Source organism: Panthera pardus, unplaced genomic scaffold (assembly GCF_024362965.1).
Source record: "Panthera pardus isolate Hobbes unplaced genomic scaffold, ASM2436296v1 HiC_scaffold_16, whole genome shotgun sequence".
NCBI lineage: Eukaryota > Metazoa > Chordata > Mammalia > Carnivora > Felidae > Panthera > Panthera pardus.
This window is the reverse complement of record NW_026526721.1, coordinates 120,285,808-120,309,793: the sequence shown is the minus strand read 5'-3', so window position 1 is coordinate 120,309,793 and position 23,986 is coordinate 120,285,808. Positions and strand designations below refer to the sequence as shown.

The following is a 23,986-nucleotide window of genomic DNA, read 5'->3' as shown; positions in this document are numbered from 1 at the left end:
TAAAGGTGGCTATGGGAGATTCTCTTAGAATTTATAAATGAATGTGATTATATTGTAAATTTGAGTCATTGTACCTTGCTTTAATAGCTGTTAGTCTTTTTTTGTCTTTAAATTAAACTTTTTATTTGCAAATAACTTTAAACTACCAAAAAGTTGCAAAAAAACCAGGTCAAAGATCACTTGTAAAACATTTACCTAGATTCACCTAATGTTAACATTTGTTTAAACATCTGTTTTAACATTTGTGCTCTGTGTACAGTTACATACACATAATTATTTTTCTGAACTTTTTGAAGGTATATTATATATATCATGTCTGTTACCCCTTAATATTTTGGCGTATATTTCCTAAGAAGGATATTTTATGATGTACATGATGTTCATCTGTCTCTCACTGTGATATTTATTAACTTTGATCATACCAAAGATACTGCTCAATTTCTTCACTGTCCAATTATAGTTTTTTTTCTTCCACTTGCAACTAATTAACTGTCTGTGGGAAGATATTTTCTAAGACCATGAAAATTTTTCATGGAAATATTTTCATGGTCTTAGAAAGTATCCTACACTCAGATAACAAATTCCCCCTAGATTTAGTTTCCAATGATGATTGTTGCCACATTTAATATTTATCATAATGCTTATAAAAAGATAGTTTTCCAACTTTAGCACTCTCTCCACGTTTATTCTTGACATGATACTATAATCAAGAGCCCTTCCATTCCCTATTTAATACTGCTGTGGAATCATTAATTCCTATTTTCCCAACTTATTATTTCGGTATTCAAACTGTCCTAGATTTGGCCAGTAGGAGTCCCTTGAATCTGGTTCCTGTGTTTATGTAATATGCTCTCATTAGTCATTTGAGCACTTCCTTACTTTCTGGCCTAACAAGTGTTTCCAGGCTCATCTTGTACCTAACCTGACCTAGCCCTGTAATGGGCCATTTCTCTGAAAAGCTTTTGGTGGGGTATGTTATTAGAAGTCAAAACCTGGAGATTATGTATGTTTACTGTTACCAGGGTGTCTTTGCTTCGTAATCCTTTTAAGCAAACAGAGCTAGAAAATATATGTATATATGTATGTATGTATGTATGTATGTATGTATACATATATACATATATATCCATATACATGTGCCTATATACATATGATACACACATATTTTAAAAATCATGAGTTCACATTAATACCTCCAAGTTTAATCTGTCCCCATAGATTCTTTCTTGCATTCTTCCATTTCATATATGCATATATCTTTTTCCATGTGAGAACTGAAGTTCCTCAAACATCAACACATTTACAAGTTCATCAACCCAATAATACATCTACAATAATTTCAGAATTGCTTTTTCCATACCACCACAATAAACAAACCTGCTCTGTAAGATTAGGATTTGAATTCTTTTTTCCCTGCCTCCTGACCACAACCTGCTCAAGACTAAAGATATAAAGCCAAATGCTGTGTTCCTAAGTTAGACAAATGAATTATTTTTCCCTCCTTCAGTATTACATTTTATTTTACACTTAAATGAAGAGAGTCAAATAACTCTACTAACTTGAAACAAGAAAGAAATGTAATTAGTAACAAGAACAGAAACTAACTTCTCCAGTGCAGCCATAATAGGGGGTTCCCAGCATAAAGACCATACTTCTAAGAGGAAACAAGTCATCCAATGTTTTGATACTGGAGAAACGGGAGTCAAAAGCTCGGATGTCCTATGTAGAATGAAATATAAAAGTAAATTATTATAATCAAAATTTCTATGGATTGCACATCAAATTTTTCTTCCTGTGGAGTTAGAACTACGCTGTCTGCAAATGTGAAATGTAAAGATTTTCTATGTAACAGTACTAGTAACTAAAATGTATTGACTTTATATGCCACTCTTCTAGGTATTTCACACATTTATTAGTTCATTTCATTTTCAAGACAACACTCTGTAGCACAGATTATTTAGCCTCACTTTATACCTGAGGAAACTAAGGCACAGAAAGGTGATAAAATCTTTCCTAAGAAACTGTTTTGCAAGATTACAGTATCAATACATGCTTTAAAAAATTTTTGTCTCAGGGCGCCTGGGTGGCTCAGTCAGTTAAGTGTCTAACTCTTGGTTACGATTCAAGTCATGATCTCATGAGTTCGTGAGTTCAAGCCCCACTTCAGCTTGTGTGCTGACTGGGCAGAACCTGCTTCTGATTCTCTCTCTCCCTTTCTCTCTGCCCCTTCTCCACTCTCTCTCTCTCAAAATAAACAAAACTTAAAAAAATTTTTTTTGTCTTATCACACCAAGATTACAAACACAAAACCAAATGCCCTTTTTCCCCCCATTAATTTATTTGAGGCAAACACTTTTTGGAGAATAAAAATTTTTTTAATTTAAAACTGTGTTAAGCTAATGCTAGGATTTTTCATTAGAGATGAAGTTTAATAAATAAATAAATAAGTAAATAAATAAGACAAGCTCCTTAATCATACACAGAATGAGTGACTGAGCATAAAATAATCCTATAAAGACTATAATTTTTGAGGCGGTTCAAGATGGCAGCATAGGAAGATCCTGAACTCATCTCCTCCTATGGACAGAGCAAATCTTCAGCTACATCTAGAACAATTAGTTCCTTCTGAGAAAGACCTGAAAACTAGCCCAGCTCCTCCACAACAAAAGATAAAATGTACACATCAATAAGGATACGAGAGGCAGAGACATACTGTTGCCAAAAACCCCAGCCCTGATGTGGAGACCCACAATCAGGAGTGATCTCACAAATATGGAGCTTCTTCCTGAGGAGGTGCCCTATTTTCCTGAGGAGGTACCCCAACTCTTGGGAACTACACTAGAGAAATAGGCCCCCAAAATGTCTGGCTTGCAAACCAATGTGGCTTATGTACGGGAGACTCAAAGGGCTATAGGGAAATGAGATTCTGCTTTTAAAAGGCTTGTGTGCAGATCTACTTGCCCTGAGACCCACGGTCAAAATGGCAATTTGAAAGCACCTAGACCATATGGGGAAATGATTCATCTGCTAACCTTAAAGTGTCTGCAAGAGGGGCAGGGGCCTGTTGGGACTTTTTCTGGGAACAGAAGCACTGGCAGGTATGCCTTACAGCCCTGCTAAAGCTGGAAGGCACACCCCACCCCCATGTATATATGTGGTCTTTCTCTACACATACATACACACACACATACAGGAATACTACTCAGCCATAAAAAAGAATGAAAGTCTTGCTATTTGCAACAACATGGATGGACCATGAGGGTATTATGCAAGATGAAAGAAGTCAGAGAAAGACAAGTACAATATGACTTCACTTAATATGGACTCTAAAAAACAAAACAAAAACTGAGAATAAACTGAGGGTTGATGGGGGGTGGGAGGGAGGGGAAAGTGGTTGATGGGCATTGAGGAGGGCACCTGTTGGGATGAGTACTGGGTGTTGTATGGAAACCAATTTGACAATAAATTTCATATTAAAAAAAAAAAAACAACAAAAAAAAAACCCCCAAAGAAGTATTGGCCCAAAAAGTCAAAAGTCATGGCACTGAGGAACCTTAACTTACAGGAGGGGACTAGATACTGTTTATCTTTGTATTTGAAGCAGACAGTATTGTATCTGCCACATAATGGACACTCCAGAAATATCTATTCAACCAATAAACTTGTGCAGATATATGAAAGAAACAAAACAAAAAACCAAAAAACAAACAAAAAAAACCAAAATGCAACACAACTAACAGATACAGAGAAACAACTGGTGGCTGCCAGAGGGAAGGGGTTTTAGGGGGATGGGTGAAATGGGTAAAGGGGTTTATAAGTTAAAAACTAAGAGTTATAAAATAAATAAATCATAGTGATGTAAAGTACAGCATAGTGACTATGTCAATAATAATGCACTGCAAAACTTGAAAGTTGCTAAAATAGTACATCTTAAAAGTTCTCATGAGAAAAAAATTTTTGTAACTTTATAACAAAAACTTTATAATGACAGATGGTAACTAGACTTATATTGGTGATCATTTGGCAATGTATACATATATTCAATCCTATAGTACACCTGAAGCCAATATAATGTTACATGTCAATTATACCTAAGTAAAAAAACTATAGTTTTTTTCAAATTATATTAAATAATAATCTCCATACTGTTTTCCAGTATGGAGGTTCCTCAAAAAAATTAAAAACAAAACTACCCTATGACCTAGCAATTGCACTAGGTATTTATACAAAGGATACAAAAATGTTGATTTAAAGTGGCACAGGCACCCCAATGTTTATAGCAGCACTATCAACAATAGCCAAATAATGGAAAGAGCCCAAATGTCCATCAACTGAGGAATGGATAAAGAAGATGTGGTATATATATATACAATGGAATATTACTGAGTGATCACAAAGAATGAAATCTTGCCATTTGCAACAATGTGGATGGAACTAGAGGGTATTATGCTAACAAGTCACAAAGAAGAGAAAGACAAATATATTATTTCACTCATATGTGGAATTTAAGAAACAAAACATATGAACATAGGGGAAGAGAAAGAAAAATAAGATAAAAAGAGAGAGGGAGGCAAACAATAAGAGACTCTTAAATACAGAAAATGAAATGAGAGTTTCTGGAGGGGTTTAGGGTGGGGGAATGGGCATTATGGAGGGCACCTGTTGGGATGAGCACTAGGTATTACATGTAAGTGATGAATCACTAAATTCTACTCCTGAAATCATTATTACACTATATGTTAACTAACTTGGATTAAAATAAAATTCAAATATTAAAAAAAAATTTCTACTTTACACTGCTGCATTAATCTATTTACAAATAAATATTAATATGATACACTCTTTTCTTTATACAGTGTGAAATAATGTACATTAAGATACAGTTGAGAACTGATGGAGACTTACCTTGACAATAGTTTGATAAACAAAAGGAAGAACTTGTTTTGACCACTGTTTCTCAAGACGAACTTCACCATTTTGATTTATTTGGTATTTACGACCTGTGAGTAACTGAACATACACAACTGCAGATGTTTCATTTATTATTATTCCTTTTCTTCTTAGGTAGCTAAAAGAAAGTATGAAAAAGAAATGTAGATATGAATGATTGTGTATGTATTCTAGGATGTTAGTAAAACTACTAACTCATTATCAAGTGCTTAAAAATTTTTTAAATAAATATGCTAGCAGTTCTGAGTACCTAACTTAAGATTTTTTGCATTAGTTTTTTTAGTCTACGGATACCTCTCCCAATAGCTGTCTGATTAAATAAGAACTCAATTAAGATGTGTAAGAAATTCTTGTATTTCATAATCACTAGAAGGGGATAAGAAAAAAAAAGTGAAAACAGCAAGTGTTGGAAAGGATATGGAGAAAGTGGAACACATGCACATTGCTGTGGGAATGTAAAATGGTACAGCCACTGTGAAACAGTTTGACAGTTCTTTAAAAAGTCTAGCAATTCCATTTCTAGGTAAATACACGAAGGACTGGAAAGATACTCAAATAAATATTTATAAATGAATGCATAGCAGCATTACTCACTATAGCAAAAATGTAGCAAGAATCCAAATGTCCTCCAACAGATGACTAGCAAAAGGTGGTATATCCATACAACAAAATATCTGGCCATAAAAAGAAAGAAGTACTGATACATGCTACAAATTTTAAAAATATGCTGAGTGTAAGAAGTTAGACACAAAAGGCCACATGCTATATGTGTTCCATTTACCAGGACAGGTGGATCTAGAAAGAGAGAAGGAGGTTGACAGGGGCATTCAGTGGGCTTTTTCAATCTAAAGTAGAGGTTGGCAAACTATAGTCATGAGCCAAATCCAGACTGCCTCCAGTTCTTGTAAGTAAAATTTTACTGAAACATAGTCATCCATTTATTTACTGTCTATGATAGCTTTTGTGTTACAACAGCATAGGTGAGTAGTTGTGACAAACGCTGTAAGGTCTACAAAGCCTAAAATATTTACTCTCTGGCCTTTACAGAAAAAATTTGCTGACCTCTGATCTGATGATACAATCATTCTCCATCCAAGGATATTTTCCTATCTCCTTTCCATTTCCTATTTCTAGGACTCCTATTAGAAAAATATTTAAAAAAAAAAAAGCAATTCTGACTATATATTTTTTCATCTCTTCATGCTTTTGTACTGTATGTTGAAGAAATCCCTCAGCTTTATCTTTTAGCTCACAGATTCAATTTTTAGTATGCCTATATTACTATTCAGGCCATATACTGAGTTCACAGTATCATAATTTAAATTTTTATATTTGTGTTTTTATATATATATCATATGATATATATTATAAGTATAAATAGTATATAGTTGGATAACATTATTGTATATATGTTTTTTTCATAGCAGCTTACACTTCTCAATGGTGGTAGGGCTGGTCTGAAATAAGCCACGCCATCTTAAAAAAGTTTTCCAACAAATTTTTGAAATGTAGCATTCTACTACCATTTTCTAAAAATTCAGTGGGATTTTTTTTCCTACTACTTCACTTAAAAGTTATTTAGCCAGTAATCTTGCTACCAATAGGACAAGTATATCACAAGAAAGGAAAATTATCTACCTATCTCTCTCATGAAAGTAAATGCAAAAATCCTAAACATAATGTAACAAATGGAATCCAGTTACATATAAAACAGATAATACATCATAGTCTAAGGGGATTTACTCCACGAATTGAGGGGTAGATTTGTATTTTTTTTATTTATTTTTTTTAATGTTTATTTTTGAGAGAGAGACAGAGACAGAGCGTGAGTTGGGGAGAAGCAGAGAGAGGGAAACACAGAATATGAAACAGGCTCTAGGCTCTGAGCTGTCAGCACAGAGCCTGATGTAGGGCTTGAACTCACGAACTGTGAGATCATGACCTGAGCCGAAATCGGTTGCCCAACCGACTGAGCCATCCAGGCACCCCGTGGGGTCGATTTGTATTTTATATTCAATCAACACTGGGGTGCCTGGGTGGCTCAGTCAGTTAAGAGTCCGACTTCAGCTCAGGTCATGATTTCACAGCCCGTGGGTTCAAGCCCCACTTCGGGCTCTGTGCCAACAGCTCAGAGCCTGGAGCCTGCTTCAGATTCTATGCCTCCCACTCTCTCTCTGTCCCTCTCCTGGTTCACGTTGTCTCTTTTAAAAAATAAACATTAAAAAAAATTAAACAAAAATTCAATCAATGTAATTCACCAGATTACAATTTTAAAAATCATATGATCATTTTGAGAGATGCAGGAAAAAAAAACTGACAAAATCACTATCAATTAATGATATAAACTTTCAACTAACTAGTAACAGAAGGAAATTTCCTTAATTGGATAAAGAATATTGATTAAAAAAAGCCTCTACAGCAACCATCATATTTAACAGTGAATCGTTTAAGGCTTTTCCCTGAAATTGAGAATAATACCACAAATTTATAACAAAAATTAGAAATATGAGAAAGGTCATCAAATCAGTCACAAAAAAGGGCAAAATATCTGAACAGGGGGCACCTGGGTGGCTCAGTTGGTTAAGCGTCCAACTTTGGGTCAGGTCACGATCCCAAAGTTTGTGAGTTCAAGCCCTGCCATTGGGCTATCTGCTGTCAGCACACAGCCTGCTTCAGATCCTCGGTCCCTCTCTCTCTCTCTATCCCTCCCCCATTCGTGTTCTCTCTCTCTCTCTCTGAAAAATAAAATACATATTAAAAAAAAAATCTGATCAAGCATTGCCCAAAAGAGCACATTCAAATGGCTGGCAAATATGAAACAGCCATCAAGGAAATGCAAATTAAACCAAAATGAAATATCACTGTATTAGAATGGCTAAAATGGAAGAGACACTAATAAGTATTGGTGATGGCACAGATAAAAGATATTCTTATAAATTGCTGGAAGAATGTAAATTGATACAATCACTTTATTATTTATTTTTTTTAATGTTTATTGTATTTTTGAGAGACAGAGAGACAGAGAGAGAGAGAGAGAGAGAGAGCGCGCATGAGTGGGGAAGGGAAAGAGAGAGAGGGAGACACAGAATCCGAAGCAGGCTCCAGGCTCCAAGCTGTCAGCACAGAGCCTGACGCGGGGCTCGATCTCACAAATCGCGAGACCATGACCGGAGCTGAAGTCAGCGTTTAACTGACTGAGCCACCCAGGTGCCCCAATACAATCACTTAAAAAAAAATTATTTTTAAATTTATTTATTTTGATAGTGTGTGCATAGACATGAGCAGGGGAGGGGCAGGGAGAGAGAGAATCCCAAGCAGGCTCTGCGCTATCAGCGCTGATAGCACAGAGCCCCGTGTGGGGCTTGATCCTACAAACCATGAGATCATGACTTGAGCTGAAATCAAGTGTTGGACACTTAACTGAATGAGCCACCCAGGCGCCCCAATATAATCACTTTACAAATCTTTTTGGTGTTATCTACTAAAGCTGAGCTTAAGCATTATCCTATGAAGCAATAATTCCACTCTTAGATATGTACCTAACAGTAATGCATATTCACCAAAAACCCCAAACCAGAAACAACTCAATTGTCTGTCTACAATAGAATGGAGAAATAAATTATCCTATATTCATACAACATAATTTAATCATTAGTGAAAATGAACGAACTAAACGATACATAACAACACAGATGAATATGGGAATCACATTATTGAGCCAAAGAGGTCAGGTTAAAAAAGAATACATTCTGTATGATTCATACAAAGTTCAAAAATAGGAAAAACTAATCTCTAGGGTTATATTTGGAAGAGAGAAGTGAATGTTAATGGCTGGAAGAGGGTTTAAGGGACTTTGTGGGATTATGGCAACTTTTCTGTTGGTTCTATTTTGTGACTTGTATTCTGTTCATGCATGTGAAAACTTACCAAGTTTATACACTTATGATTTGCATATATTCTTTTCTATGTATGTATATATACTTCAATAAAAACTTTCTATTAGAAAAAAAACCCAAATAGTAATTCAGAACAATATCTTTAAATTTTCAAGTGGTAGGGAGATTTTCTTTCTATTTTCCTTTTACTTTACACTTTTATTGCTTTTGGGTCAGTTTTGTAGTCCATATATATTTTTTTAACACCTGAATTTTTTTTTTTAATTTTTATTTTTAAGTAAACTTTATCCCAATGTGGGGCTTGAACTCATAACCCTGAGATCTAAAAGTTGCATGCTCTACTCATTGAACAAGCCAGGCACCCCTAGTCTGTGTTCTTTCTTTTATTATTATTTTTATTTTTTAAAAAAATTTTTTTTAATGTTTATTTATTTCTGAGGCAGAGAGAGACAGAGCATAAGTGGGGGAGGGTCAGAGAGAGAGGGAGACACAGAATCAGAAGCAGGCTCCAGGCTCTGAGCTGGCAGCAGAGAGCCCGACGCGAGGTTCGAACTCACAAACCGTGAGATCATGACCTGAGCCGAAGTCGGTCACTCAATCGACTGAGCCACCCAGGCACCCCTATTTTTTTTATTTTTAAAGAATGTTTTTTAGGTGTTTATTTATTTTAGAGAGAGAGAGAACACAAGCAAGGGAGGGGCACAGAGAGAGAGAGGGAGACACATAATCTGAAGCAGGCTCCAGGCTCTGAGCTGTGAGCGCAGAGCCTGACGTAGGGCTCAAATTCATGAACCGCGAGATCATGACCTGAGCCAAAGTTGGAGGCTTAACCAATTGAGCCACCCAGGCGTGTCCCTTTGTTTTTTAACTGAAGTGTAATTGGCATACAACATTGTATTAGTGTTAGTATTACTACACAGGGAGATACAAAAATGGCATCTGCTAGCTTTGGTACTAGTAGGGTAGAGGAAGAATGTAAAAATGGCACCTGTCAATTCAATGCCTCAGTCCCTAGAGAGAATCCCAACAGGCCTCTGTCCCTCCAACAGTTACCTTAAGGTTGTTAGCAAATGAATTTTCTTCCCCTAAGGTCTAGATTTTCAAACTGCTGCTTTTACCCTACCTGGGTCCTGGGATAAGTGAGTCTGTGTATGAGCTCTTTAAGAGGAGAATCTCAGGAGCACCTGGGTGGCTAGGTAGGTTAAGCGTCTGACTTCGACTCAGGTCATGATCTCACAGCTTATGGGTTTGAGCCCCACATTGGCCTCTGTGCTGACAGCTCAGAGCCTGGAGCCTGATTCAAATTCTGTGTCTCCCTCTCTCTCTGTCCCTCCCCACTCATATTCTTTCCTTCCCTCGAAAATAAATAAACATTAAAAAAAAAAAAAAGAGGAGAATCTCCATTTCCTACAGCTCTATGTTTCTCCTGGATACAAGCCCTGTTGTTTTTCAAAGCCAGATGTTTCGGGGCTTGTCTCTCTAGTTCAGGTCTTGAGGGTTAAGGTAAGTGATAGTGGGCCATTAAAATTTTTAAAAATACTTAATATATCTCTTCTAAGTTATAAACAAAACTATCTTTTTTTTTTTTTTTTTTTTTTTTTTTATTGAGAGAGAGGGCGTGATTGAGCAAGGGGCAGAGAGAGAGGGAGAGAGAGAATCCCCCACAGGCTCCACGCTGACTGAAAAGGGGCTTGGACTCACCCGAAGCAGGGCTTGAGTTCGCTTGATGCAGGGCTTAAGCTCACGAACTGTGAGATCATGACCTGAGCAGAAGTCAGATGCTTAACCGACTGAGCCACCCAGGTGCCCCAACAAAACTATCTTTTAACTTTCCCTTATGTAAAATGATAGTACTTAAAAATTAGTTCTATATTTTTAATAACTTATTAATAATTGTTGTTTATCACCAATCCTTTGGTAACACCACTTTTTTTTGGTTGATTCATCTCTTGCCTGTTTGAGGTACAAGGTTTTGGAACTCTTCTGCAAATCTTCCAAGTACATCATCTTCTCCATAGCATTCCATAAAGAATGTCCTTGTTCTTTTCTTCCAGTCTTCTGTCCTTCTCCAATTCCTAATCCTCGCCACTCCATTATATCCTCAATATGTACCTCTTTAACTGAAGGTATCATCAGTTCCCTCTGTTATCTCTCTCCAGTAGTAGTAGCTATTTGTTTTCATACTGTGTATGGACTAGGAGAGAGGGTTGGTGTTCCCACTGTGACATCCTTCATAGTAAACTACCCTACTCTTCCATTCTACCCTTATGTCTACCATTATCCAGAGTGCCTTCAATGTTTACAAAATAATCTACCCAATACCACAGACACTGTTTCACAATCTCCCTATCTCCAATAAACTTCTCTTCCATTCTAGTTCAGCCATCTACTCCCACAGCTGTGACTTGGGTCATGACATCATCCATAATGGTTTCACCTCCAAAATCATTTATCCCAATATTTTGTTGTCTAAAAACTTGTCCATCCAACTTGCTTGTTCAACTACTTTTGTTTATGATTATCTTAATTTGGGATCTCCAATCCACTGATCCTTCTACTTTCAAACTATTAATCTTCTACTTTCTTCACTTCTCTTTCTATCCCACTTAGATTCCATTGTCCACTATTTCAGTAATATTCCTACTAACATCCTAAACTTCCTTGCCTCTTTGGCTTTTCATTGTATCCATCTGGCAAAATCCAAGGCTGGTTTTTCTAAGCCGGTTACTGATCAGCTGAGCTCTAATACCAAAAGACAGGGTGGACTGTTATATTACAAATTTATGACATTGAACTTCAAAATGGGCCCTCAATATCGTCTTATAATTCAACCACGTTTTTTTGATCAACTGATACTCTTCCATTTTCCCCAAGGACTATTTTCAAACCTCTTCTACTTTACTCAAATTTAAGACCAACCTCCCTTCCCCTGTCTCTGTCCTCAATAGCTGAATTCAACATTTACTTTACAAAGAAAACAGTAGGCATCCAATGAGAGCTCCTCATCTGCCCCCATGCCAAACACAAACCAACCTATAGTTGTATACTACACTGTTACAATAGAGGAGCTATCTTTTATCCTTTTTAAGAACCTATCTTTTTCCATCATCAAATATATTGTTTTCTTTCTTTTGAATTGCACCTCTCTTCTCATTTATTTTTACACATAATCCTATCTCTCTGAATCAACCAAAAACCAAGTCCACTCAATTCTATATCCTTCTTCAGATATGTCTTAATGGTAGTTTTCATTAGAAAGGACATGTGTTACACAAAAATACAGAAATGTTTCAGTCATGTCATATGTACTTAGAAAGTTTCTAAAAATGAAATCATGTATTTTGGTACTCATGGAAGTATTTCATGTGTTATGTTCACAAAAAAGGGATGTACTGAATTTAGGAGAACATGTCTTGGATATATGGAGCTATAACTGAAATAAATGATAGGTTCTATATTCTTGTTGTATAAGTCTTAGGGATACTCTGTATAAACGTTACTACTAATCGTTAGAGCCATGAGATTTTCATGCTGATATAACGTGCAAACTTACAAGTAAGTGAAGTAAACCCTCAAGAGCAGAGTATGAGTGGCCTTATGAATTTCACCTTAGAAGACAAATTATAGAAGGCTTTGGGATGTTTGGGAGGAGGGGACAAAATGTGAGGTGATATGAGGGAGGAATATGGTAGTAAAGAAAAGCAGTCTAAGAAAATGGTGACCAGAATAGATAAACCTAAGGGCCTATGAATCCACATAGCCTTATCTACCCTACTTGGTTAACAAAAGATCCTGAACTGGCAGGGACTAAAAATTATTCTCTTGTGTGAACCAGCATCCAATTGCCGTCAACTTCAGTAGTCTGTTGCCTTGATTGTTCTTTCTGCTCTTTGCTGCCATCACAGAAGATCAAGTCCATCCATATGGGAAAGAACAGGTAGAACAAGGGGTCAAGAGCTTTTGGTTTACTTCACAAATAAAGTTTTTGGAGGTGTTTATTTACTCCTATTATATCTCCATTTCTGTTACTGTCAATCATTCCTCACCCATACTAGTCTGGCTTACAGCCCCACTGCTCAATCAAAATAGCTTTTACTTCATTAAGGGGGCACTTTTCAGGATGAGCAGTGGGTGTCATATGTAAGAGATGAATCAGTGGGTTCTACTCCTGAAGCCAAGACTACCCTATACATTAACTAATTTGAATATAAATTTAAAAAAAAGTTTTATAAAAAGAGTTTTAAAAAGTTTATTTGTTTATTTTTGAGAGAGAGAGAACAAGTGGAGAAGGGGCACAGGGTGAGGGAGACAGAGGATCCGAAGTAGGCTCCATGCTGACAGCAGACAGCCTGATGCAGGGCTCCAACTCAGGAAACGTGAGATCATGGCCTGAGCTGAAGTCGGATGATTAACCAACTGAGCCACCCAGGTTCCCCCACAACCAAAAAAAATAGGTCTTACTCTACCTTCTTTATAACATCTAACATGGCTTACTCGCTTATTCTTGAAACACTCTTTTTTCTTTGATTTTCATGATATAACACTTTCCTGGCTGTTCTCCCACCTCTCAGAATGCCTCGTTCTTTTTTGTTTGTTGCCTCATCTTCCTCATTTAGGGTTCCTTCTTAATTCCAACAATCCAGCCACATTGGCCATTATCATTAATGGTATATATGCTACTTTTTCTCCTGGCACAGGGACTTTGTATGTACCTTTTACGTCATCTTGAAACCTACTCCCTTTTCATTCTTTGCCTAACTCTTACCCTCCTACATTCAGATACTAGTTTAATCAATATTTTCCTTAGGAAAATTTTCTCTAAGACAAATGTCTCCTTACTAGGTCAAACTCCTCTATTATGTAGTCTCAGAGTACTACTCCTTCAAAGCAAGTATCATAATTGCAGTTTGATCAAAAATTTACACAAGACATTAATGTCTATCTTTCATCTGCGAGCCGTAAGTTTCATGAGTATAGGGACTGTGATTTTATTCCCTATGGTATCTGCAGTTCCTAATTTCTATACCTAGTAGGTATCAGTAAATAATTGTTGAGTACATAAACAAATATCTAAACACTTACAGTATTTTGAATGACTTTCTTTTCAAACAAAGGAGTTGAATAAAGCAATCTCTATTCATTCAAACTAACATTTATTGACTGCCTAGTGCATTAGTCAAGGAATGAGAATAGTAATGAAAAAATAGATATGTTCCCTACCCTTAGCATAATATCTCGGGAAAAAGTCCTTAAAGTAATCACACAAATAAGTTTATTATTGTGATTTATGCACTGTAAAACAAAATTCAGTATATTATCAACCAAGACAGGAGTATCTAATTACTGTGAGAAGGCAAAAATACACTCTACCTCCTGAGAGCTATCTCCTTCTTTGACACTGGGATGTTTTTGTTTTGTTTTGTTTGTAATTTAGCTTTATTTTTTATTTTTTAAATTTACATCCAAATTAGTATATAGTGAAGCAATAATTTCAGGAGTAGATTCCTTAATGCCCTTTACCCATTTAGCCCATCCCCCCTCCCACAACCCCTCCAGCAACCCTCAGTTTGTTCTCCATATTTATGAGTCTCTTGTTTTGTCCCCCTCCCTGTTTTTATATTATTTTTGTTTCCCTTCCCTTATGTTCATCTGTTTTGTCTCTTAAAGTCCTCATATGAGTGAAGTCCTATGATTTTTGTCTTTCTCTGACTAATTTCACTTAGCATAATACCCTCCAGTTCCATCCACATAGTTGCAAATGGCAAGATTTCATTCCTTTTGATTGCCGAGTAACACTCCACTGTATATATATACCACATGTTCTTTCTCCATTCATCCATCGATGGACATTTGGGCTCTTTCCATACTTTGGCTATTGTTGATAGTGCTGCTATAAACATGGGGGTGCATGTGTCCCTTTGAAACAGCACACCTGTATCCCTTGGATAAATGCCTAATAGTGCAATTGCTGGGTCGTAGGGTAGTTCTGGTTTTAGTTTTTTGAGGAACGTCCATACTGTTTTCCAGAGTGGCCTGTACCAGCTTGCATTCCCACCAACAATGCAAAAGAGATCCTCTTTCTCTGCATCCTCACCAACATCTTTAATTGCCTGAGTTGTTAATGTTAGCCATTCTGACAGGTGTGAGGTGGTATCTCATTGTGGTTTTGATTTGTATTTCCCTGATGATGAGTGATGTTGAGCATTTTCTCATGTGTCACTTGGCCATCTGGATGTCTTCTTTGGAGAAGTGTTTATTCATGTCTTTTGCCCATTTCCTCACTGGATTCTTTGTGTTTTGGGTGTTGAGTTTGATAAGTTCTTTGTAGATTTTGGATACTAACCCTTTATCTGATATGTCATTTGCAAATATCTTTTCCCATTCTGTCAGTTGCCTTTTAGTTTTGCTGATTGTTTCCTTCACTGTGCAGAAGCTTTTTATTTTGATGAGGTCCCAGTAGTTCATTTTTGCTTTTGTTTCCTTTGCCTCCGCAGATGTGTTGAGTAAGAACTTGCTGCAGCCAAGATCAAAGAGGTTTTTGCCTGCTTTCTCCTCAAGGATTTTGATGGCTTCCTGTCTTACATTGAGGTCTTTCATCCACTTTGAGTTTATTTTTGTGTATGGTGTAAGATAGTGGTCCATGTTCATTCTTCTGCATGTCACTGTCCAGTTTTCCCAGCATCACTTGCTGAAGAGACTGTCTTTATTCCATTGGATATTCTTTCCTGCTTTGTCAAAGATTAGTTGGCCATACGTTTGTAGGCCCATTTCTGGGTTCTCTATTCTATTCCATTGATCTGAGTGTCTGTTCTTGTGCCAGTACCATACTGTCTTGATGATTACAGCTTTGTAGTATAGCTTGAAGTCTGGGATTGTGATGCCTCCTGCTTTGGTTTTCTTTTTCAAGACTGCTTTGGCTATTCGGGGTCTTTTCTGGTTCCATACAAATTTTAGGATTATTCTAGCTCTGTGAAGAATGCTGGTGTTACTTTGATAGGGATTGCGTTGAATATGTAGATTGCTTTGGGTAGTATCGACATTTTAACAATACTTGTTCTTCCTATCCAGGAGCATGGAATCTTTTTCCATTTCTTTGTGTCTTCTTCAATTTCTTTCACAAGCTTTCTATAGTTTTCAATGTATAGATTTTTCACCTCTCTGGTTAGATTTATTCCTAGGTATCTTATGGTTTTTTGTGCAACTATATATGGGATCGATTCCTTGATTTCTCTTTGTGTTGCTTCAGTGTTGGTGTATAGGAATGCAACCAATTTCTGTGCATTGATTTTATATCCTGCAACTTTGCTGAATTCATGAATCAGTTCTAGCAGTTTTTTGGTGGAATCTTGTGGGTATTCCGTATAGAGTATCATGTCATCTGTGAAGAGTGAAAGTTTGACCTCCTCCTGGCCGATGTGGATGGCTTTTATTTCTTTGTGTTGTCAGATTGCAGAGGCTAAGACTTCCCATACTATGTTGAGTAACAGTGGTGAGAGTGGACATCCCTGTCTTGTTCCTGACCTTAGGGGGAAAGCTCTCAGTTTTTCCCCAATGAGGATGATACTAGCATTGGGTCACTCATATATGGCTTTTTGTCATCTTGAGGTATGATCCTTCTATCCCTACTTTCTTGATGGTTTTTATCAAGAAAGGCTGCTCTATTTTGTCAAATGCTTTCTCTCCATCTATTGAGAGGATCATATGGTTCTTGTCCTTTCTTTTATTGGTGTGATGAACCACACTGATTGTTTTGTGGATATTGAGCCAGCCCTGCATCACAGGTATAAATCCCACTTGGTCATGGTGAATAATTTTTTTAATGTATTGTTGGATCCGGTTGGCTAATATCTTGTTGAGGATTTTTGCATCCATGTTCATCAGGGAAATTGGTCTATAGTTCTCCTTTTTAGTGGGGTCTCTGTCTGGTTTTGGAATCAAGGTAATGCTGGCCTCATAGAAAGAGTTTAGAAGTTTTCCTTCCATTTCTATTTTTTGGAACAGCTTCAAGAGAATAGGTGTTAACTCTTCCTTAAATGTTTGGTAGAATTCCCCTGGAAAGCCATCTGGCCCTGGACTCTCGTTTTTTTGGCAGATTTTTTATTACTAATTCAGTTTCCTTACTGGTTATCAGTCTTTTCAAATTTTCTATTTCTTTCTCTTTCAGTTTTGGTAGTGTATATGTTTCTAGGAATTTGTCCATTTTTCCAGACTGCCCATTTTATTGGCATATAATTGCTCATAATATTCTCTTATTATTGTTTTTATTTCTGTTGCGTTGGTTGTGATTTCTCCTCTTTCATTCTTGATTTTACTTATTTGGGTCCTTTCCTTTTTCTTCTTGATCAAACTGGCTAGTGGTTTATCGATTTTGTTAATTCTTTCAAAGAACCAGCTTCTGGTTTCATTGATCTGTTCTACTGTTTTTTTTGGTTTCGATAGCATTAATTTCTGCTCTAATCTTTATTTTTTCCTGTCTTCTGCTAGTTTTGGGTTTTATTTGCTGTTCTTTTTCCAGCTCCTTAAGGTGTAAGTTGTGTATCTGAGATCTTTCTTCCTTCTTTACGAAGGCCTGGATTGCTATATACTTTCCTTTTATGACCGCCTTTGCTGTGTCCCAGAGGTTTTGGGTTGTGGTGCTATCATTTTCATTGACTTCTATACACTTTTTAATTTCTTCTTTAACTGCTTGGTTAGCCCATACATTCTTTAATAGGATGTTCTTCAGTCTCCAAGTATTTGCTACCTTTACAAATTTTTTCTTGTGGTTGATTTCGAGTTTCATAGCATTGTGGTCTGAAAATATGCATGGTATGATCTCAATCTTTTTGAACTTACTTAGGGCTGATTTGTGTCCCAGTACATGGTCTATTCTGGAGAATGTTCCATGTGCACTGGAGAAGAATGTATACTCTGCTGCTTTAGGATGAAATGTTCTGAATATATCTGTTAAGTCCATCTGGTCCATCCAATGTGTCATTCAAAGTCATTGTTTCCTTGTTGATTTTTTGATTAGATGATGTGTCTATTTGCTGTGGGTGGGATGTTGAAGTCTCCTACTATTATGGTATTACTATTGATGAGTTTCTTTATGTTTGTGATTAATTGATTTATATATTTGGGTGCTTCCACATTTGGCACATAGGACACTGGGATGGTTTTTTATAATCTTTTTACATTTTTCCCTGTTTATGCATCTTTGAATAAGCATATTTATGGCCTATTAGCTCCAAAATTGTGTAAGAGGCGTCTCCTCAAATTCCCCATTGATCAGTGAATGCTATTATAGTTTTTAATAGGAAGGGTGATGGATATACATTTATAACACCATTCCATGTGCCACTGCCAGCCTCTATTATTCTGTTTTGGTTTAGAGGATTCTAGTATTTGGATGAAGAATGGGAAGTACTGTTATGGTAGGATCATGGAGGAGGGCCAGCTTCTTAGTTATTTGGTTGGTATAGACCTTGCATTTCTAAATTCAGGGCATATGGGACTTAGATGTAGGAAAGGTAGGAGAGTGAGCAGGGAGTAAGGGTGATGAAAAAGGGACAATTTTCCTTCCTATTTTCATTACTACATATGGCCAAAAAATTCAATGGCCTTATGATTAGTAAAAAATAACTCTCAAATTCAGGCAACCTTAACTATTATTCCCAGTATTATGTGATTCTGTCTTTTTTTCTTTTGTATATCATCAAGTATTTTAGTGACAAACTGGGCAAGGCTGTAACTGCTGCTAACCAGGTATTATTTTAAACTAGAACTCATTATTTTCTTTAGAACATAAAATGAAGATGTAGTCAGTATTCAGAGTGATTACTATGTTAAGCAGAAAATAAGTCAGAGGACAAGTGCATTAAATCACATTCTACTTTTACAACATTAAATATATTTTATGACACTCACTATTCTGAAATTCCTTGTACTTCTTTTGTCCAGTTAGATTGTTCTTTGTCTCCAAGATGGACCACTTTAGATGGTGGGGCAGTTCTTCCTAAATAAAGCTTCTGTGTTCCTGGAGGTTCTTCCAAGTAAAATCTTAAAAGATTAAATAAAATGTATTACCCCCAAATTTGTGGTTTAATATAGTGTTCTAGTAGTATGAGTCTTCAAAGTGAAAAGGTTTCTACATGGTTATAATAGCAAAAAACCAAGCCTCCTTTTTTTTAAACTGTAATATAAATTTCAGGACATGGACTTGTAAAAATTTTCAATCAAAATATAAGAATTATTACTCTTTCTCTTAAAAAAAAGACTAAACACAGAGGCACTTGGGTGGCTCAGTCAGTTGAGTCTCTGATTTCGGCTTAGGTCATGATCTCACAGTTCGTGAGTTTGAGCTGTGTCAGGCTCTGTGTGGATAGCTCAGAGCCTAGAACCTGCTTTGGATTCTGTGTCTCCCTCTCTCTACCCCTCCCCAACTCATGATCTCTCTCAAAAATAAACATGAAAAAACATAAAAATAAAAATACTTTATAAAATATAAATTTTTATAGAATTAAAAAATACTCTCAAATGCAATAAAGTATTTTTACTAAAAAGCTTAACTTGATTCTGATCAAACCACTATACTTAACTATCAGTTAACAGGAAATATATGGGATGGAGGACCAACTTAAATGACACTATGAAGAGACAATCAAGTACATTCAGAATTCTACAAAATAACTGACCTGGACTCTTCAAGTAAAGAGGCAAGGAAGTTAGTTTAGCCAGGTCCCAGGATATAAAATCAACATACAGAAATCAGTCGTATTTCTAGATATTACCTTGGGAAAGTGACATTTAAAACATAATATCGTTTACAGCTGCTCCAAAATAATTTAAGCAGAGTGATTCCTTCTGCTTTATTTTTTAAAATGTTTATTTATTTATTTTGATAGAGAGAGGGAGAGAGAATCCCAAGGAGGCTCTGAGCTGTCAGCACAGAGCCCAACATGGGGCTCAAACCCATGAACTGTGAGATCATGGTTTGAGCTAAAATCAAGAGTCAGACACTTAAGCGACTGAGCCACCCAGGCATCCCCCTTCTATATTATTTTTATTTTTCTCAGTTATTTTAGATATTTTTGTTCTTTGCCTTTCCATAAAAATTTTAGAATATACTGTTCTGTATCTATCAAAATCTGGGAGAGATTTTGATAGGAATTGCTCTAAACCTATAAATTAATTTGGGGAGATTTGTTATCTTTACTATGTTCTGTTTTCTGATCCAAATGGATCGTCCATTTATTTCAATCTTTGATTTCTTTCATCAGGATACTTTTGCTTTCTTCAGCATACAGATCCTATATATAATTTGTGAGATTTTTACCCAACGTCAGACTTACTACAGAGCTACAGAAATAAGACAGTGTGGTACTGGGATAAAAACAGACATACAGATAAATGGAACAAAATGGAAAACTGAGAAGTAGACCCACACAAATGTACTCAACTGATTTTTGACAAAGGTGGAAAGGCAATGTAATGAAGGAAGGCCATCTTTTCAACAAATGGTGCTGGAGCAACTGACTCTTCATTCCTATTTCTGTGGAGATGTCTGCTGCTAACCTTATGTATCTACACTTGTAGGTTAAGGACCTTTTGTCCTAGCTGCTTTCAGAATTCTCTCTTTATCTTTGTATTTTCCAAGTTTCACTACTGATATGACCTGTTTTTGTTGATTTTGAAAAGGGGAGTTCTCTGTGCTTCTTGGACCTGAATGCCTGTTTCCTTCCCCAGATTAGGGAAGTTCTCAGCTATAATTTGTTCAAATAAACTTTTGTAGGGGAAGAGAAGGAGTAAAAAAATAAGATGAAAAAACAGAGGGAGGCAAACCATAAGAGACTGTTAACTAAAAAGAACTGAGGACTGCTGGAGGGGAGGTGGGTAGGAGGGGGAATGGGCTAAATGGGTGATGAGCATTAAGGAGGGCACTTGTTGGGATGAGCACTGGGTGTTACATGTAAGTGCTGAATCATTAAATTCTACTCCTGAAACCAATACTACACTGTATGTTAACTAACTTGAAATAAAATCTGGGAAGCAAAATAAAAAGTATATGGCACTTTCCATATGCTTCCATATAAATGGAACACTTCTATCTTCATGAAAGAAGAAGAAGAAAAAAGAACATTCATTCATAGACAAATATATGAACTTTGACCTAAACCTCATACCAAATATAAAACTTAATTCACAGTAGATCATATATTTAAACGTAAAAGGATGAGGTAAAATTATCGAGTAAGCAAAACTTTTTGAAGAAAATATAGGAGAAAATCTCTCGGACCTAGAGCTAGGTAAGGAGTTCTGACTAAAAGCATGATAGGTAAAAGAAAAAAGTGATAAACTGGACTATATCAGAAAGGTAGGGGAACTGAATTCTGAGGATTAAAAGAATACTCAAGATTTCTTATATCCTCAATAAAAGCAGATACCTACAGAGGAAAAAAATTCACACTGGCATTGACCTCTCATCAACAACATTATATGACAGAACACAACTGAAGTAGGTTTGCAGAAAACTAAGGGAAAAAGGACTGGGCCTCCACAATTCTAAACCTAAGTATGAGGAAAACAAAAACGATCTTTTGGATATGTTTTAACTCAGAAAATGTAAAATTTTCTCTGAAAAAAAGTTACTTTTGAAAGTTCTAGATGCATGAAAACTAACATCAATCAGATCAAATTTATGTGAAATAAAGATAAACAATGATAAAAGAATAACTAAATAATCACTGACACAATGATTGAGAACTCGAGTAAAATAAGAAATTACTCCTTAAATAGATGACCTGTATTTTTAAAAATTAATGTATTATTTAAATAAAACCTGGGAGAGGCATGGTAAAAGTAAGGTTATATACGCTATTGATTCTTGTCAGAGAAATACATTTACTAAATAATATAATAACTGCTAGCAAAAATTAGGATATAGAACTTTTAAGTTATTAAAAGGAAAAGAAAGTGAAAGAGAACAAATAATAAATGCATCTAAAATATCTCAGGGATGTATTGTGGTTAAACATCGAGTGATGTGATTAGAAGACTAATTTCACTAGAGTGTAAATATTTTTATAATAATTATATCAGTTTTAAAAAGGATCAATAAAAGCCATCAAGTAAGCAAAACAAATATAAATCTACAATGTATACGTCAAATCTTACTTACTTAGTTTCTCCGTCTGATACACCAACAACTCTAGCTTCTTCAAGATGAGGCCAATTAACAAAGACAGATTTTCCAAGCACTGAAGAAGCTATATTTTCTATACTCTTAAAGTAAAAGCAGAAAAGTTCACTCATGTTTCAGGTCCAGGAGAAAATTTTACAAAGGCAAAATTAAATAATTAAAAACTAGCTTGCATTTATAACTATCTTTAAAATCAATAAAGACTCACCTTAATAATTAAAACAGGTATCAAATACCATTTACTCACTTGTGTCATTTATTCCCTATGCTCTTTTCAACCTTTCCTGCTCTTTTCAACTTTTCCATCTACTTGAATTGTTAGTTCTCTTTTTAAAAAAAAATTTTTTTAAATGTTTATTTATTATTGGGAGACAGAGAGGAGCGTGAGTGGGGGAGGGGCAGACAGAGAGGGAGACACAGAACCTGAAACAGGCTCCAGGCTCTGAGCTGTCAGCACAGAGCCCGACGCAGGGCTCGAACTCACAAACTGCGAGATCATGACCTGAGCCAAAGTTGGACACTTAGCCGACTGAGCCACCCAGGCGGCTCCCATTAGTTCTCTTAATTTGTCTTCTCTAAGTTGTACCTTTATTGCTAACTACTTTTTTTCTTTCTAGTACATTTCTATGATTTCTGTTTAGTTTTTTTTCCTTTTATTTTAAAATATATTTTTAAGTTGTTTTTAACCATGTGCCTTTCTTTACCCTTTATTTTAGTATGAATCTGTTAAAGGTGACCAAGTTTATCTTCCCCTCTACCAATCTCTTCTTGTTAGAGAGGCACTATGACCAACTTAAAGTACTTTTCTGCAGTATAGACATTATGACACCAGGAAGCTCGTCTCCTCCTCATTTTCTCAACAGCAATAGTAGTTACTAGTAAATTTTAATTTTAATCCTGAATGAAATTACTTGGTGAGAAAATAGGTTTCAGTGAAATTAAACAGAAGAGCACTGACATATAATGTATTACTGTCCATAATAATGGCCAACATTACTAGAAATAATGTTTAGCAAGAAACCTAGGTTCTTAGGTCTGCTAATGGTCCCTTTTCTAATCTCCATTTAAGTTTCTTAATTTGTAAAAGTAATGAGTTGGAACAGATGCTTTACAAAATTCTATATAGTTGTAAAATTCTATGATTCTATTATTCTCATGATAATAATATCATGTATAATTCCATGATTTTCTCATGGAAACAGAAAAGTGAAAAGGCAGCAGAAATGAGAAAAGGGCTATTATTCATTGTTTCATACCATATAATCAGATAATAGAATCTAAGAAATCTGATTTCATTTCAGTCTGTAGTTGGTATAATGAAATAAGAACCCTAGACTTAAAATTAGGAATCATTGGTCCAAATTTGCGTTCCACCTCTTTCCAGCTATAGAATCCTAGGCAAATCATTTAAACCCCACTGAGACACAGTTTTCTTCTATGAGAATAAGAAATAATATCTACCTCACAATGCTTATTTGGTGATAAAATAACATACACAAAAGCCTTTATAAACTATAAAATGCTATGTAAATACTCTGTATGAAAAAATATGCTAGGTAAAATTCTAGTTTTAAAAGGAAATATTATTATTATTATTATGATTATTAAACAACTTTTTGGTAGAAAATGAAGTTTAACTACAAATTTTCATTCAGTTCTTTTCTGTTTATTATGCTTAATTATTATTAGCAAATGTTTAACAATTAGAGATGACCAGTTTTAGACTTCTGCATTAACTTTTAATTATATTCAGACATTTCTTAATGTCAACATATAAAACAAAACAATGGTTTCTGATAAATAAAACAAGTTTCAACATTAAAATTAGGATCCCATAATTATCCTTTTCTCCTCTATACATCTATTTCTATTTTCATTCTCCCACTTCTCCCCTTTAGTTTTCAAGGGAAAAGTTGTCAGTTTCTCAGGTTAATCCTTTCACTTAAGGCCAAGATGAGACTCC

At 35.7% G+C, this 23,986-nt stretch overlaps 1 protein-coding gene across 3 annotated transcripts in view; it reads right to left on the bottom strand.

Moving 5' to 3' along the window:
- The window catches only part of XRN1 (5'-3' exoribonuclease 1), a 121,054-nt gene that overhangs the window by 51,833 nt on the left and 45,235 nt on the right, over window positions 1–23,986 (bottom strand). For all 3 annotated transcript variants that reach the window (XM_019438497.2, XM_019438503.2, XM_019438509.2), the window contains 4 exons: window positions 22,003–22,106; window positions 18,753–18,884; window positions 4,906–5,068; window positions 1,606–1,719 (listed from right to left, as the gene is read on the bottom strand). In XM_019438497.2, the coding sequence (XP_019294042.2) occupies window positions 1,606–1,719; window positions 4,906–5,068; window positions 18,753–18,884; window positions 22,003–22,106 (513 nt within the window). The remainder of the gene's footprint in view (window positions 1–1,605; window positions 1,720–4,905; window positions 5,069–18,752; window positions 18,885–22,002; window positions 22,107–23,986) is intronic.